The sequence below is a fragment of the Protobothrops mucrosquamatus genome, unplaced genomic scaffold (assembly GCF_001527695.2).
Source record: "Protobothrops mucrosquamatus isolate PMUCROS unplaced genomic scaffold, P.Mucros_1.0 scaffold1846, whole genome shotgun sequence".
NCBI classification, from domain to species: domain Eukaryota; kingdom Metazoa; phylum Chordata; class Lepidosauria; order Squamata; family Viperidae; genus Protobothrops; species Protobothrops mucrosquamatus.
Window position 1 is genome coordinate 167,177 of NW_015387976.1, and position 18,032 is coordinate 185,208.

At 35.3% G+C, this 18,032-nt stretch overlaps 1 protein-coding gene across 1 annotated transcript in view; it reads left to right on the forward strand.

Annotated features, from left to right (window-relative positions):
* The window catches only part of FLT1 (fms related tyrosine kinase 1), a 65,318-nt gene that overhangs the window by 29,072 nt on the left and 18,214 nt on the right, over positions 1-18,032 (forward strand). The window contains exons 7-10 of the mRNA XM_029285544.1: positions 1,313-1,487; positions 2,507-2,624; positions 8,837-9,006; positions 9,725-9,881. Coding sequence (XP_029141377.1) covers positions 1,313-1,487; positions 2,507-2,624; positions 8,837-9,006; positions 9,725-9,881 — 620 coding nt within the window. The remainder of the gene's footprint in view (positions 1-1,312; positions 1,488-2,506; positions 2,625-8,836; positions 9,007-9,724; positions 9,882-18,032) is intronic.

Genomic DNA, 18,032 nt, shown 5'->3' on the forward strand with positions numbered 1-18,032 from the left:
ACCTAGTTGAGGTTTGGCCTAGTCAACCAATGCTTAAGCGTATATTGCAAAAGGTCCACTAATTATTTCCCTTTTCTGATAGAACTTCCACTTTTCATCTGCATACATAAAGAAGGGTAATGGATACAGTATTACTAGCAGATTTCCTCATATTTTTCTTGGTTCTACACATTTTTGATTGTACCAGATAAGTCTGAATGCAGAACTCAGTCCAAAATAATTTCCCTGATTACATGCTGAAGGATGGTTAATAACTTTTAACAGAGACATTTTATCATAAAATTCATACTGATATATATTAAACATAATTATATAATATAATGTCTATATAAGCATTTCTATATTCATAGAAAAATCTGGTTTATGATCCCTATAAAATAATTCTAAAACAACAGGTTCTAGATGATATTCAGTTCTTTCCAATACAGTGTTTTTATGACCATATATCTAGGAATTGCATAACAAAACAGCATGAGAATAAAGTTAAAGCTTATCCAAAGCCATGCATTAAGATATTAGGGAGAAATTAAGAGTTGGGGGCAGCCAGTGTGAAGTAGTGGGTCTTTTAAATAATTATAACAGTGATTTTCAATCTTAGCAACTTTAAGATGTGTGTACTTTGACTCCCTAATCAACTCTCAGAATTCTCCACAATTCCTCAACATGGCTGGCTGGGGAATTCTCGGAACTGAAGTCTGCACATCTTAAAGTTTATGAGGCTGAGAAACACTGTTCTAAAGGGATAAACCCAATTAAATAGGTACAGTATATTTGAATAAAGTCTCATTTAAATTATGTTCATATTCTGTTAACTCACTTGATCTTTATTAGAATTAGATGCCAATTCCCCTTCAAATAAATATGCAGAATTTTCATTCAACAGCATATGGACTTTATCTAATATCACCATTTTGCTCCAACAAGACCCAAACAATTAGTTAATCCCTTTATATCTTGAGGGCCAGTGGCTGTGAAAAGGTAGATATTGTACATTTGTCATTTTTCAAGGAATATTTTCCAAAAGGAGAAGAGTATTAACCATTTCACAAAGACTGGGAATGGCTATTATGTGAATACAATAGGAAAGTAAGTCTCAACACAGATCACATGTGACATTTTTGCCTGTGTAGATTTGTGTGTTCGTTTGAAGAATTATCTTTCAAGATAAATTAGTGGAAAGTTTCCATATCTAATTAATGATAATAAATTGTCTTTAATCTGGAGTTGCATGTTAAATTGTGACCACTGTATAAATTCCAAATAACAAATGTTGATAGTAATAAGTCCTGTGTTACTTTTTTCTTCTGTCTAGGCAAGCAAAAGAGGCACCATTAGTAGAAGCATTCAACAAGGAAAAGATGGGTCCAACCTATTCTACAGCATCCTTGTTGTTGATAAAGTCCATGATATAGATAAAGGCCAATACATCTGCAATGCTAAGAGCGGACCATCACTCAAATCAGATAGAGTAACAGTTTTTATTTATGGTAAGACATAATTTGTGTACCTTAAATGTCAGTTATCCATACTCCACTGGCAAGGATTGCGATTTAGAGCTTAGATGAGACCATTGTTATGATTTTGTGCTTTTTACAATGGTTTGTCCATGTGCCACTCAGTTGTGCTATATTTCACACTGTCACAATTGTAAAATAGGTAGTTGTACAAATTGACTAAATAAGGGCATAGCCATGCATATCACAAACCAATTCCAAAACATGTTTTCCATGTAGCTTAAAAGCAGCTACTTAAGGCTTTACAGGTAGTCCTTGACTTACAAACAGTTCATTTAGTGACCATTCAAAGTTCTAACAACACTGAAAAAGTGACTTATGACCGTTTTTCATACTTACTATGGTAGCAGCATCCCCGTGGTCATGTGATCAACATTCAGAAGCTTGGCAACTGACTCCTATTTATGATGGTTGCAGCATCCTGGGGTCATGTAATCAGCTTTTGTGACCTTCACTTAACAACCATGTTGCTAACTTAACAACTGCAGTGATTCATTTAATAACTGTGGCAAGAAAGGTTGTAAAATGGGGCAAAATTCACTTAACAAATATCTCATTTAGTCACCAAAATTTTGGGCTCAATTGTGGTTGTAAGTCAAGGACTATCTCTGGTGAGTTTCTTCCTCATGGCATTGCCTCAGTATTTTAAACGTAGCTTTAATTTCAAGTCCACAAGGGGATGACTTTCATAAGTTCTCATTAGAAGTAGTATATTCAGGCTACTTATTAATGTGTTTTATGGTTTGCATTGTTTTTATGTTGAAAGTGATATTGGAACTCAGGAGAGCTCTGATTTTATTGGATGATTAGTGAGGACATCTTTGAGGGCTTCTTACATTGTTCTTTACATGCAAAAGTATTCCTACTGATATTGACAGTCCCTCATATAGTCTTTTGTGTACAAATCAAATTGCCTATATTATGTTTAAGGTATTAATCAATATCTTTAGAACATAATTTTTTTCCTCTTTCTTTTTTTCTTGTCTTTAAAGATAAAGCATTTATCACCTTGCAACATCGACAAAAAAACATGCTGGATGTTATGTCTGGCAAGAAGTCCTATCGACTTTCTATGAAAGTGAAAGCATTTCCTACACCAGAGGTTGTATGGTAGGATTACAGTTACTTCTACCTAGAGAAAGAAGCCATTTATTTGACAAGATAACCTATTTGCCCAGGATTAAATAGTTCACCTCTAAGTAAAAAAAATATATTAAATAAAGATGTCCTGAAATGGACCTGAAATATCTGCTTTAATTTTCACTATTTAAGAATCTGTCAGATGACTGTGTTCATTTTATTGGGATTAATGTCTTGCAGTAAATGAAATTCAGCATATTTGATCAGAAAGAATACTTCAGCATTCTGTCACATATTTAATATTCAAGGAGGAAATATTACAAATTTTATAGATCCATTTTCAAACTGAACCAATAGTTTTATCTTGTATTTAAACTCTTCATGAAAATAAAATGTTGTTGGAAGAATTCGAAGAAGAAAAATATTGCACAATTTTTATTGGGTCAAGAACTACACTAATGTTTGAATAGTACATTGGAAGTCACATTGCATACAAGTTTGGAACTACGTAAAATATTTTTAAAATATGTCTGTAGTGGGACAGAATACAGAGAAAGAATGAAAAATAAATGTTAATATTTTTTTAAGTACTAATAGTTAAAATGTTTAATTATTTCCTACATGTACAATATTCACAAATAAAGACTTTCATATAGAAGAAATGGGATAGCTGTAGTGTGTGGGTTTGCTGTTGATATACAACAGACTAAGGAAACATGAAAGGAACATGCTTGATTCCTTTATGGGTTGCATTGCAAGGCCAAAGTCACAGGTTGTATATTTATTGATTCAAATAAGAATTCCATATTCTTGAACAATATATAACTTTCAGGACATACACATTTAATAACTGTTATGAGGCTAAATTGGGGAGATTCAAAGTATGGAGCTTTATTAAAGAAGAAACCAAATCAAAGCAAACACTTAAGAAGTTCTACTTCCAGTTTCTACTAAATACTGTTTATCAAATAACTCTACAAAGACCATGCAGAGGATATAAGGACAGTCATTTGACTGTTACTGTTCTCAAGCAACTGACAATAAATACAATAGTTCTGCCGTTGGTCAGAGCCAGCTTTACCGTTATATGAAGTAAAGCAGCTAGCACAGGTTGCAAGTTGGGAATATAATAGAAGTGTAGCAAACCAATTTTTGTTTTTATGACCAGAGATCAGAAGAAGCTTTTCGGTTATATATATATGAAAATAACTTGGCTTTGGATAGTATACAAATTGACTTGGCTGAGTGGGAGGCATAGTTTTTGCTCTGCCTCAAACAGGAAAACTACTTGTACCTTATTATGTTTTATCATAAGACCCAGAAGTCCTTGTCAACTTTATCCTCCATGGATCGGTCAACTCCTCTTTTAATGAGATTTCTTATTTTCCTCCCTCACAATTCAACAGACATATGAAAATTCATAAATGTAATATAGAAATGAGTTCTACATTTTGTCACTGGCATTTTCATTTTGACACTTTCTTTCTTCATAATAAAGCGTGAACATTTTAAAGGGTATGTGCTGTCCTGTGAGAAAAGAAGTTATTTTAACTGGTGCCTAATTCTGAGATGCTTATTAAGTTATATAAATTATATTTGCAGTAGCTAAATGACAAATTATTGTGGTCTTTGGTTCAGATCCATTCATTAGCAAGATAAAAAGGGTGTTACTCCCTTGTGATACAATAGAAACTTCCTCTCTTTTCCCTGTCAGTGAGAGAATTAGCCCCTGTGTCTCTCTGTAGTGAGTTCCCCATAATACGTGTTTTAAGCTTCATTCTGTTAGTACATATTTGGGTTTATGTTTAGAAGTGCCCACATGTTCCAAGTGGATCTAATATAGTCATTTATCAACCTGCAGTTTTAACTAGCGATAAAAGGATAACAGTAGTCATACCAAATTAAAGTTGAAAATTCCAGTAACAGCTCTCCAAATGTCTGTTTGTTGTTTTTTCCCCCTCCTAGCGAGGGTGTGCCAATGAAGGCAATTGTCTAGGCAAGCACAAAGTACTGAACATGACACAACATAGTAATTCATTCAGAACAATAAAAATATTCAATTAAAATACAACCATAGCAGTTATAACAATGTTTCTTCTCTGACTTCTGGAGAGAAAAATTACATTGACATACAGACGGCATGAGAAAAAGTATAAATGCAATCTCAGATGAATATTCTGCCCATGGACATTTACAGTCTCAAAAAGGTTCTGAATCAGGCTTCCATGTTTTGTCTTTCTTTGTTTTTTGTTGAGGTCACAAACTTTCTGATTTTATTGCACTGTATGACTCCACCTGCCTACGCTTTTATTTGCTTCCTGCTCGGTTGATCAGCAGTTGCTCTGAATCATTGTGTTAAAATAATCAGTTACTGTACTTAAGGAGCCCTTAATCGTAAGGCAGTGAGGAATGAATATTTCAGTGCACAGAGGGTGACAGGAAGGCAAATATGCCTATGTTGTTGTTCAGTCTCTAAGTCATGTCTGACTCTTCGTGACCCCACGGACCATAGCAATGCCTGTCCCTCCTATCCCCCACTGTCTCCCGGAGTTTGCCCAAATTCATGTTCATTATGTCTATGACACTACCTGAAGTCAAAATATCAAACACTTGTGCACTCGCTCACACAGACCTGTAAAATACCAAGTTCTTATATTAGATTTAAAAAAAAAAATCATGTTTTTGTTTTTGTGTCTTGTACCCGAGATCTCTCAATATATGGCTTCTTTTGCTAATGACAACTTTAAAATTATGTGCCAATTACTTAAAGCCATAGTATTTGCATGCAAAGGAATTTCCCCAATTTATTTATCTATATATTATTTCAACAAAGACTACCTTTGCATCTTTTTTTCTCTATTAGAGCTATGAAGTGATCTTAACACTTCATGATAAAATACTAGGCCTGTAGGATTTGGAAGTTGCAAAACATCCTGGAATTAGAAAAAAGCCAATATTTAATATGTTGTTACTATTAGAACAACTTTTTGCCGTCCATGAGGGTACCAGAAATTATGTTTGTCTCAAACATTTTAGAAACTTAAATTTAGCGGACTACTGTTATATGATCTAATAGAAGGTGCATTTCATAAATTTTAGAAGTATACACAAATATGCATATAGATGATAAGAGATTCATGAGGTAAAGAAAATATTTCTCTGAATCTAGTTTGTTTAGGCAGACATGTCAAACTCGAGACGTTATGTGACATCGTGCAATGTATCGGGATGGTTTTGCCATTGCCAGCAATGGGGTGGGCGTGGCTTCCGGATGATGCGTCTGGCCCTGGGCCGGCAGTTTGACACCCCTGGTTTAGAGTATTAAGGCAGTTCAGTCATGTTGTTGGCCTTACTGTTGAAGTATTATTAGAGGTAAACATCTTAGACAGATGTGCTCTAAAAAAGTGATATAGAGAGGAAGAATTGCCCCCTCCCCTGCCACGCCTACTCCATCACAATAAGATGCCTTATAATTTGGTCCAAACAGGGAAATGTGTGTTTTCTGCAAACCCATTGTTTTTCTGCACATTTCATACAACTTCTATAGTTCTAATTGACCTGAGATTTTCTTGGGTCATGAACATACTATTTAAGGAGTGTTTTTGTATTACTTGCTTGTGAAACAATGGTATCAATTTTGATCTCATTTTTGTCTTTGTTTTCATTCAAATCATTCTAAATGGCAGTGGCTATTCCTGAATTCATTAGTGTTTCACAAAAGCAGTCCTACAAGACTGATTAGGAAAACAGTTCCCTACATGCATGTGTGGCATTAGTTCACCATACTTTCAGCCAAATTTAATGTGTGCTCTAAAGCTTGGATTTCCACCTTTGAAACAATCACATTTCTAAATAAAAAATAGAAGCTGGAAAAGAGTTGGATGCAGGCCCACAGCCTGGGAATGCTATTTGCCATTGGATTTAAAGGAGGCAGCTGTTATGAAGAGTACATTTGCTTAATCACAGCTAGTGGTTTGCTATGCCTTTTTCTGGCCTAATTCAATCTGGCAATTGCCTCTTATCTTGACTACTACAATTTATTCTTCTGAGATCCAGTCTGAAAAAAAAATGTTGAAAGTAGCCTCTAGTCTGCTAACTGGTGTATTGTAAGATGTAAGGATCATGATTCTTTGATTGAAGAACCAGCATTAGTTGCCAATTGTTCATCAGATTCAATTTAACATATTAAATGACTTAAGGTTTGAATAAGACTATTTCACTGTCATTAGCCTGTTGTTATATGTTTTAAAATTGCCAGGAAAAGTTTTGTGTTTCTAGCACTTGGAAAAGACCCACCCCTGTGGAATCTCTGCCTTTAGAACACACATTTCATCCCAGTTAGACCTCTGAGAGCAATAAGCCTCAAGTCTTTGACCATAGTTTCATGGTCAAATCTACTGACATGGTCAATTGCAATGGTCAATTCTCAATTTTTTGTGTATTATTATTATTTAGTTTCCTCACCTCTCTTTTTATGTCGGTTTTATTAGCTACTTGAATAGATTGAACAGAAAGGCAGGAAATACCACAAATAATCAATAAAATAATGTTTATTAAAGTAAAATAATGAGCAGACATTAGCATTGCTATATTAAAGATTTAAATCAATTTTTATAAGATCTAAAATTAAATCATATATTTAAAAAGATATTGTTGGAAATGTAAGCAAATCAGCAATTATTAGCATTTTAATTGTGTGCTTCCTTGTGCATACACTTGAGATGTGGCATCAGATCCCCAAATATCACACTTGGTTATATCCACCTCATCCTCTATGACTGGTTTGCATGGGGAGAGGGCTGCAACCTCCTCCTTCTCCTCCTCCTCCTCCTTTTCTTCTTCTTTTGATTAAATGGTACCATTTCTTTCTATAAATCAGCCTCTGAGAGCCTTAGCAGTAGTAATAGTAATTGAACGATATCAGAAGAGAAGGACACTCTCTTTTTCAGAGTGATTTGTCGAGGAGTTTAACCATTTAGACCAAACATGTCAAACTCATATCGGAGCAATGGGGTGGGCGCAGTTTCCTCGTGATACATCCGGCCCGCAGGCCGGCAGTTTGACATCCCTGATTTAGACTGACTTTCAAAAGAACCAGTTGTTGATTCTGGGTGATCATTTAGTCCAAAGGTGTCAAATTCACCGCATGATGTGTCACAATGTATCACAACTTTTTTCCCCTTGCTGGAACTGGGGTGGGCGTGTAACGCATCCAGCCCATGGGTCGGCAGTTTGACACCCCTGATTTAGTCCAAACAACTACATTCAATATAATAAAGCTTCATCATCTTTGAGAAGAGTAGAGACATAATACAGAACCATTTAAATGTCACACTGATGTTAAGAATGACATTTCAAACACTTGGGAGTTATTTTCAGTTTCAAATTATTGCCAGTAAAATTATTAGCTTTGTAGATTTAAGATAGTATTAAAATAGGAGACATTTTTCTGGGTTATATGTTCAAATATTCTGATGTTCCCTAGAAATTTTAAGTTTGGAATGTCTTTTAATAAAGAACTAAAACAGGAGGAATACCACACACTCCAGGAGACTGTGGTTGTAGTTAACTCCTGTCACTTTTCTGTATCCATGTATTCCCTAATAATATTTAATAAAAGTAATGTCCAACATTTCATTTCATGAATACTTCAAACACTTCACATTTCTTTTAACAACTAGTATTTGAGTAGGAGTGAAATGAGTAAATGAATAAAAATGAAGATTATTAGCAGCTACCCATTAATATGGATTTTGAATAAATCCACTAAATTGACCATTAATTAGCTTTTAAACATTTATAAAGTCTTGTAATATAATTTGTTCCTCAAACCCTCAATGTCTTACATCAGACCTGCACAGCAGAACTGAGTCTGGTCCACAGAAGATTTAGATATGGGTCCCCTAGACATTATTCAAAGCCTGTCTTTAAAGATTATCATTTTTCATGGATGTAAGTGGAAAATTAGTAAATACACAATCGAAGAGTAATCATATTAACCACATTAATGTAATTCCAGTGAATTACAAAAAAATATATATCAGTTTTTATACTTGCTGTTCCTATTTCTTCATATTGGCCTTAACTATAAAGTATGCCTCTAGCGTGCTACTAAAAGAATAAGTGTGGTTCTTGATCCATAAAAACGTGCTCTGCTTATTTCCTATAAATGTTTATATATCACATAGGTAGCATGTGTAGCAACATCACAAGCAATTATGGATTTGATTGTCTTTTCACAGGTTGAAGGATGGGTTACCTGCTGCTGAAATGTGTGCCAGATATAAAATTAAAGGTTTCTCACTCATTATAAAACATGTTGCTGAAGAAGATGCAGGAAACTACACTATAATGTTGAGCACCCGGCAATGGAACCTACAAAAAAATTTAACAATAACACTCAAAATAAATGGTGAGTCCACATTACTAGCAATGACAGTAAGCTGCAATCCTATAGACACTTATTTGAAAATTAAGTTATCTTGAATTCTGACTAAACATAAATATTCTAAAAATGTTTTCATTATCAGATATCACCTTGTTATGCTAAAATCACTCTGACAATGAAAATGTCATTTCCACGCTCAGCTTTTCTGTCACCAGCTGATTAGCTTATGTGCTGCACTACCATGCAATGGTCTGTGCAGATGGGTCGTTTGAGCCAGGCAGCTCTGCCTGCAGCCAGTGCCCTCTCTTCATCTTCCCTCTTCATCTCATTGGCTTCTTACAAAAAGAAGGGGGAAAAATAAGCTAGTCACTATCAGATGAGGAGTGTAATTGTTTGTCTACTGGAGAAAGATAGGGCAGAAGGAGCCCACCACTTGGATTCTGGAGAGAAGGAGGGAATTCTAGAGGAAGTACTGTAGTTAGGTCAGGTTGGAAGTCCCTAGAACTGTAGCTCCAAAACAAGCATTGCAAAACTGCTATTGCAGCACTTCTGAAGCAGAGGACAAACTGTTTCTGATTTTCCAAGGCTGTTGGAAGTTGCATTGTAGGCAGCAATGATGTCAGATCAACACACACTGTATGTGGAAGAGGCCAAAGTCTTAGTTTTTCTTTAGAAACAGTAATTATTTCCATTTTATTTTAGAATAAAATTTCAGTTTACTCCTGTTCTTGTTTGTTAACAGTGAAACCTCAGATTTATGAAAAAGTGTCATCAATTCCTGGTCCTAATCTCTATCAACTAGGAACTAAGCAAATTTTAACATGCATTGTTTATGGTATTCCTCAACCTGTGATAAAATGGACCTGGCAGCCATGTCAACAGAACCATTCCAGAACAAGGTAGATCATTTTTTATCCTTGCTTCCAATACTCTATCATTGGCCTTCTATGTTGTCATTAAACATCTTCTTCATGCAATTTGCAACTCAGCTTAAGGTATTTACGATGTCTTAATTTTTAAAATGTTTTAAATTAATTATGTTGGTATTACGAGTCATAGAGGAGGAGGTGGGATGCCTTGATGAGCCAAAGCTGGTTTTAATGTGGAGTTCTTGGTGCTCTCTGAGCTTCGTTGTTTGCTTGCTGATGTTTTGTTACCCATTAGGTAACTTCATCAGTGTCACTGGTTTTGTTCCTCAGGCAGGTTATCTAAAGACATTGTTGGGATGAAAAGAAATTAAACAAGCACTGATTTTTATCCTGAAATTGCAGCATACCTGTACAATGCTTATAAATATGCTGCTTGATTATTTGTTTGAATATCTTGCCTTACATACATATCAGACTGATGGATCTGTAATCTGAAAAACCTTTGAAGTTCATCACTATCTGAAGTTCAGTATACAAGCTTTAGTTCCTCTTCCTTCAGAGAGCATATATTCAAATATAGCATGATCGCTTTCCCTCAAGATGCCACCTTTAATTCTTCATCTGATTCTTGCCTGTTGGTGGGGATTAAGAATAGGATAGGAGACCCTGCTTTTTTCACCTTTTGAGAAATGGAGTTGTCAGGAAGAGAGGATAAGAATGTTTTGGATCTCTGAGCCTTGGCAGAGTTAGATTCCCAGAAGATGTCAGGATAATTTAAATGCCATATGAAAAGACTGGTTTATCCACCTGTCTTTCTGTCATCTATCTACTTATCTTTTTTTCTTGGATTTGTTATTCACAAATAAATTATAGCCTTTTAGTGTTATGGATCAGCCACGAGAATCACTGTGAACCAGGCCATTCTCCCTTATACTGACTGGCAGTTAAGAGCAAAGTTCTTAACCATACCCAAAGATTGAACTCAGGATCTTTTAAAGAAAAGAGTTTGATCACAGAGCTATGGTTATTCTCCTCTTCCTTTCTATTGATAGAATTAGAGGAAAAAGAATTAGCTTGGAAATGCGCCACAAACTTCCGCTTACCCACTGGGACTAAAATATACTGCTGTACTTCCCAATAAGAAAAGTATGGTGCCATTCATTTCTATAAGCAACAGAAATCAAAAAAGGAAAGGCCAGGCCAGAGGTAGAAGTAATGAGTGCCAAGGAAATGGACCAGATGTCAGCAGAAAAACATTAATGAAGGAGAATTGAGCAATGACAGACATATGGGTGGAAACATGTGGCTGCATTGTTGAAGTGAAGAAAGTTGGTTATGCAAGAGACTGAAAAAAGTCCAACCCAACTGATTCTTTGAAATTTGCTCTACAGTTGAAGAGTTCATAAGACAGAGTACAGTCTCTGAGACAATGAGATCTCTATATTCACACACTCATACTCTTCTGAGTGGGAGAAGGCATTCTTTGACTGGGTTTTATTTTAAGGTAGCTCAACAAACAATGCGTTAAACAGTTTCATTTAATACATGAACTCAAAGACATACATTTAATACATGGACTCACATTCCTTTCACTCTTGAATGAGAATTCAAAAACACTTCCTTACAGCTGAGTAGAAGTAAATATATTGGTATGAACCTTGCTATCTTCTCTGGAAAACCCTACTCTGCAAAGGTACCATGGTAGTAAATGCTGCTGTCTTTATGTCTACCACATACAAGGCATTAAGAACAGGGATTGGCGGAATCCTCTGACTTTGTTTTTCTGCCTTCTCATCAAACATTACTAGTCAGAGGATAAATATGCACTGAACATATATTCATTAATGTAGCTAGGACATAAAGTAAATGGCTTTGAGTTCAGTTATCTGGCACTATTAACTTCAAAAGAAAGAGATTGAAGAGCAATTTATATCAGCTGTTTATTTATTTAACATTTTTGTAGGCTGCTGCAATCTAGTTGTCACTCAGCAGCTTACACCAAAAGACTGCTATTCCAAAAGAACATTAAATTTGTCTTCAAAATCAGCCTAAATAGTAGCTGATCAAAGTAGGGAAAGTTCTTTCCACAGTATCAGTAGCAGAGAAAGAAATAACTCTCCCGTTTCTTCACCATGTAAGCTTTATCCGCACTTTCTCCTCACCATTGGACAGCTGCTATTCAGGCTGATCCAGGTTCCTCAGCCAAGGATTGGGTCTGAGAACTAGCAGGTAAAGATGAGAGCTTGGTTTGAAAGATACTGTCCAAAGCAAAAGATGTTGGCCAGAGACTGAAGAAAAAAGACAGGCCTGCATCATCTAAAGTGAGCAATTGATGTTAAGCTGGCTGTACTGCTAACAGAATGGTCAGTAAAATGCCTTAGATAATATCTACAGCAAAACTATGTTGCATTAAGGTGAAACATGACTTTAACACTGACATAGATAAGGATGACTTCATGCTGACTTATGGGCTTGAGATCAGACAAAGACATTGTTCTGAAAGATTGCTGTGGTATGCTTGTGCTCTAGATAGATGCAATGAACAAAGACTGAAAGACAAAACTACTAGGACAGTTTCAAGTCAAAGAGAAGAAAGTTTTTTGCCTCAAAATAACTTTTTTTGCCCAACAAAATTATTATGGAGTTAGGAACAGTTATTTCTGTAAAGCACTGTTTCAGAACCAGATAATCTTCAACATGTATTGGCTCTTGACTCTCTGAATGCCACAGTCACCATGTGTCTGCAATTGATCAGATGAGTTGTAATCCCGTTATGGAGAAGACTGTTCAAATTGGCCACTTCAGCTGTCAGAGCGCGTAGTTAGTTGGGACTATCCTTAGACCTGATTCCCTTAGGCTGGGAAAGACTGATTGTTCCTTCATGACATTTTTTACGTGACCTCTCATACTGCTAAGTTAGCAATTCTATAAATTACTCTTCCTGTGTTCATTCTCAGGAAATCTTATGTTTCCAAAATTCAAACTAGCCATTTTTAAATATTTAATAGTATTATTACTAGGTTAACAATCAAGTTATTACCTAAAATATCCTTCATTATTGTGGTATCCTGACATACATTTTCACGTAGCCCTTCCTGGGTAATGCTGGTATTGATGTGAAAGACGTCTGTGTGGAAGAATCAATTGTACAACGAATCCTCATGGAAATTATGTTAGAATATGGAAATCCTTATTCTATTGAAAGACAACAAACCCAATTTGACCCAACAAACCTAATTTGATGTTTGATGGGATAAAAATGGCTACATGTCTATTTGTGATCATGCAAAAGTGATTGCTAAAATGAAACATGTAAGAATATTGTGAGCTGCACAGTCACCTCAAAATATGACATGGGCAGCATATTATTGAATTAAATAAATAAATTAAATAAATAAAGTGCATGCAGAATGACACTCCCCCCCAAATATCTTAATAAAGAAATTGAAAATGCTCAGTGAAAGAGGTTATTAGTTGATTGTTCAGATGTAACGAGAAAAATTGGAGGAAAAAAGAAAAATATGGGTTAACACGGATACTCACACTTCCGTGTCAAAAGTTCCATGCTTTTGTTTTATTTTTCCTTTTGTTTTAACCAATGCTTCCAAAATTTGACCAGATGAAATGGCTACCTAATTCATATATCCAAAACTGTTTTAAGAACAATACATATTTGGAATTTTAAAATAATAAAGTTAAAGGTCAGGTGAAATTACTAATCAGTCCCCAGCGACTTGAAATGTTTCTCCACTGTAGACCATCTTCTAAAAATTTGAGAAAGAGTTATTGCCCATTGCTCATAATTGCTCATTAGCCAAGAGTATTCTGCATTTTGGCATTCATCCAACTGGAGAATATACTGTATTTCCCAGCATTAAATCTTTCTGAAACAATTCAAAACATCCAGTCTATTTTGATGAGTCAGCTCTGGATCTGTGCTCATCCAAATATGCTTGGAACAGGGACTAAACTAAAAATAACTATTGCTGATTACAGTGTATGCACATCATGCGTAATAGGTAGATTGGATCTAAGTGCTTGTGGTTGAATTATCCCTTTTGTTTTCTTTTTTAAAAATTCATTCTCCAGAATAAATTACTAAATTACTTTCTCAGTGGAAACCTCCTGAAAATGAAGCAGAAGATGTCAAATGCTCTATCTACAAAGCAAATTTATCTATTGTTAGTTCTGTGTTCTGTCTTTAACTCAGGAGTTCAAATTCTCTGTAGCTGACCTTCTCATGCTTACCTGAAGGGCCAGGTTGGTCTCCATCTTGCCATAATGTTCTTTCTGGGACACAGAGGACACAATCTCTTGGTGGTTCTTTGACCTCATCAGCAGATGAATAAGCCATGTTCAGATATTTATTTATCACTACATGTTATTAATAAATGCATTTTGTACCAGGTGGATTTTATTCAGGAGATATAAAAAACAGAGATAATTGGTTTCACAAAGTAATCCAATGGGCGAACTGGCATTAAATCTTAGGCTTCTATAACTCCAACCAGTTAGTTTATGGATTATTGTACATTTTTTCTAGTTATTGTATTATTTGCCTATCTGTATTCTCCAGAATTCAATCTGATAAGCATACGCATTTGTAATAATTATTATATGTTCAAAATATTGTGAAGTCGCAGTTGTGCAATCCTCTTGCATGAGCTGAGAATGGGAGCTACTGTTTTTTTGTTTTTTATTTTGCTTCTTTGCACAATCTGCTCTTTGAATCATTTGTTAACTTTTCAATTCTGGCCTTGATTGCATTAGCTCAAATAGTTTGCTCTTGCACAGACAAAATCAAAGGTTTAGTTTCTTTTTTAAATTTTCTTCTTGTATGCCATTGCCAGAATTTATCTTTATCTGCTTCCTCCTCAATGTTTTATAGACATTGACCATGTGATGCTTTTCCTTGCCAGCATTCTGTTTGTATTTTTATTACATTATTTTGATATTCACTTTTTGTTTCCTGTACTTTTAGTAAGTTCCAATTTTTAAGTTTCATCAATTCTTGCTGGTTTTTTAAAATAATCAGCCAGTCTATGCTTTTTTATTTTGACAGTTTGTTTAACAGAAGTAAACCTCTGCTTCCATTTCTGTGGGGCATATATAATTTATAAAATCACTATGGGGATGTAATGCATAGTGAATAGTGATAGAAGTAAGTCTTCATCCTGGTTCATCCAAGCCGGGAATAAATAAGCAAACATGGCGACTGCTTTGGGAAGAAGGTTACAGTTTATTGCAGAAGAAAGATGGTCCTTGCAAGAAGGAGCAGAGGAGAAGAAAGAGACTGAGCACATGGGTAGAAGGTTTCTATACCCCCTCTAGCCCTGTTTGGAATAGTTTCCTGTTCCTGTGGCATGAACTTTGAGGCTATTTCTGAGTGTTTTTCTAGGCCTTGATATCTGTGGTTTAATCCTATTATCATATACTGCTTCCCAGGTGATGGGGCTAATGACTCCTAGAGTTTGGGTGGGGCATGCAGATTTTCTCTTTGTCTTCTTGATTGCTCTGGCTTCAACTTTCTGATGGTTTTACATCTGCATTTGTATGGGGCTAGGTATTGCTTGGGGCAGAGAGATAGATTTGGAGCCAAAGTTGGTTTCTGCCTTTTAAAATACTTTTGAGGATATATATATTTCTGCCCTTTTAATATTTCCTTCTCTGGGGCTCTGACTTCCCACAATAGTCATCAGTTTTCTTGCTTTTCTGTCCAGTTCAGCTTGGGTCCAGTTAATAATTCCAGCAATATATTGTATCACAGGTATGGCCTAGAAATTGATGGCTTGGATGGTGTCTTTAGCAATTTTCTCATCTTTGGACTTACTCTTTAATAATCACATTTTTAAGTTGTCCATACGCTGTTATCTAACTATAAAATGGCCAGATACTTGCCTCATCACGATAGCTCTGGATGGTTGGTCATTTGGTATTTTAATTCCATTAACTGATTTTACACTTCTTTGTTGCTACTGAAGAACATTTCCTTGGTTTAATTCCATTGCTATAGCTGTGCTAAAAATTCTGTCAATGTGTTTGGCAATGACTGGATTTTGATTTCTGATTTTCCATAAAGCTTCAGATCTTCCATAGAAAGCAAAGGTAAAGATTTTATTAACATGTTTTGCTGTTTGACAGCCAATATTTATTTTCTTGCAACTCACTGAAAGTGGGATCGTGACAATGACAAATAATAAAACAGATAATGTCATCCTGGAAGATTCCTCTCCGAAGGTTGATAAGCCCATATTTTTCATTTACAACCACCAATTATGTCTTCTACCACTTTGTTAGTTTTTCTATTAACATTCTAATATTTTTACTGATACCAGTGTTTCCAAACATTTGATGATCCAACTATATGGTAATGAATCAAACACCTTTTTATAACAATTTAGACCATATTCAAAATGGTTTTTCTCCAGAACCATTTTATCAGTCAAAAGTTGATATTTGGTGCCTATGTTTTTCCTTTTCCCCCACTTTCTGTTCAATGGGGAGGATATTATTTTCTTCTAACTAATATTGGATGTTGTCTGCTATTATGCCTGTGAATAACTTAAACAAGCAAGTATTTAAGCATACAAGCAAGTACGTTATAGGACCTACATTTTCTGGGTCTTTTTGAATCAGATACTGTATAATTTGCCAGCTATTTGCTAATGTCTCCTTTATGCATTACTTCATTAAGATGTTTAGCCATAATTGGATGTAACGTAGTCAGATATTTTAGCCAAAAGCCATGCAGTTGATCACTTTAAGGAGATGTCCTGTTTTTAATTCTTTTCGCTCAATTTTTAACCATTTCTATTGTTATTATTAAAGTTTTTCCATTTGATTTTTATTAAATTCATCTTCAGATTCTTTCTATTGATCCAGAATTTTCTTTTCCTTTCTCATGTCTTCTTGGTTTCCCATAGAGTTTTTCAAAGCTGAATTGTTTCCTTTTTGTTTGGTTTTCCATTTTCAAAATTCCTATTGCCATTTATAGTTTGGTAGAATTATCTCTGGTTTGATTGAAATAGCTGATTTTGCTTAAATTGGGTAATTTATGTCTCTTAGCATCCAATTTTCCCAGCTATTCTGATATTTGTTGCTTTGTTTAAAGCTTCTTCATTTTTTTTTCTAGTGTTAAACCATTTTTTTTATTAGGCTTGTCCTTATTCTTACCTCTTCAATTTTTGCTCTTTCCTGTTTTTTAAGTTATTTGTGAATAAAGGCTAACACAGCTAAAGAACTGGAACTGAAGATGGTATCAATACTAATGAGTAATTTAGATGGCACAACAATGTAATTCAATGACTGTTTAGTTTTATACAGTGTGCCAATCTGAGTGTGAGGCTGCTTGTTTAAAGTAGATTAATCACATTAAAGAGGTTTATTACAAACTATAGCCTAGGTCAGGAGTAGTCAGCCTTGGTTCTTTTATGACTTGTGGACTTCAATTCCCAGAATTCCTGAGCCAGCATACCTGGCTCAGGAATTCTGGGAGTTGAAGTCCACGAGTCATAAAAGAGCCAAGGTTGACTACCCCTGACCTAGGTCAAGGTTCTGTGGTCTTAATAGCACAGAAACAGTAATAGAATGGAGATGGTTAGTCAATGCATGTGATACAGATGGACCCTTTCCAGCCAAACAGCTGCAAATAACTGTGAAAAACTTTACATGTTCATAAATAGATATAGAGAGAGTCTTTGTTTAGCAACTTCCTCAGATCCCCTTTCTTTCCTAATATATTTCTTTTCTGTTAGACCCATTGTTGCTTTTAGCTATCTGCACAGTATACTGATCTGTGCAGCAAATGCATGTGTTCCTATTCATAGAATACACACATGTAGAGACTATAAAACTGCTTGGAAACTATAAAAGACAATATTTATCTGCCTGGTGTAACACAACTCATTGGAGATAGGAAGTTGAGTAATCCCTAGAACATGCCATCGTATTGCATTCAGAAACATTAGGTCACTGATTCATTCAGGAAGCAAAGGCATATAACAGACACAATGAGCCTAGAAAAGTTGTGGGTTTAATAAGGAAGATTCCTTCCTTGGAATACTGCCAGGATTGTTCTGTTTCACTCTCTGTCATGTTAGAATTGGTTCAGATGACAAATAGGTATGAATAAATGTCTAGTTAACTCCCTGTAATAAATGTCAAAACAGGCAACCTAGTGAC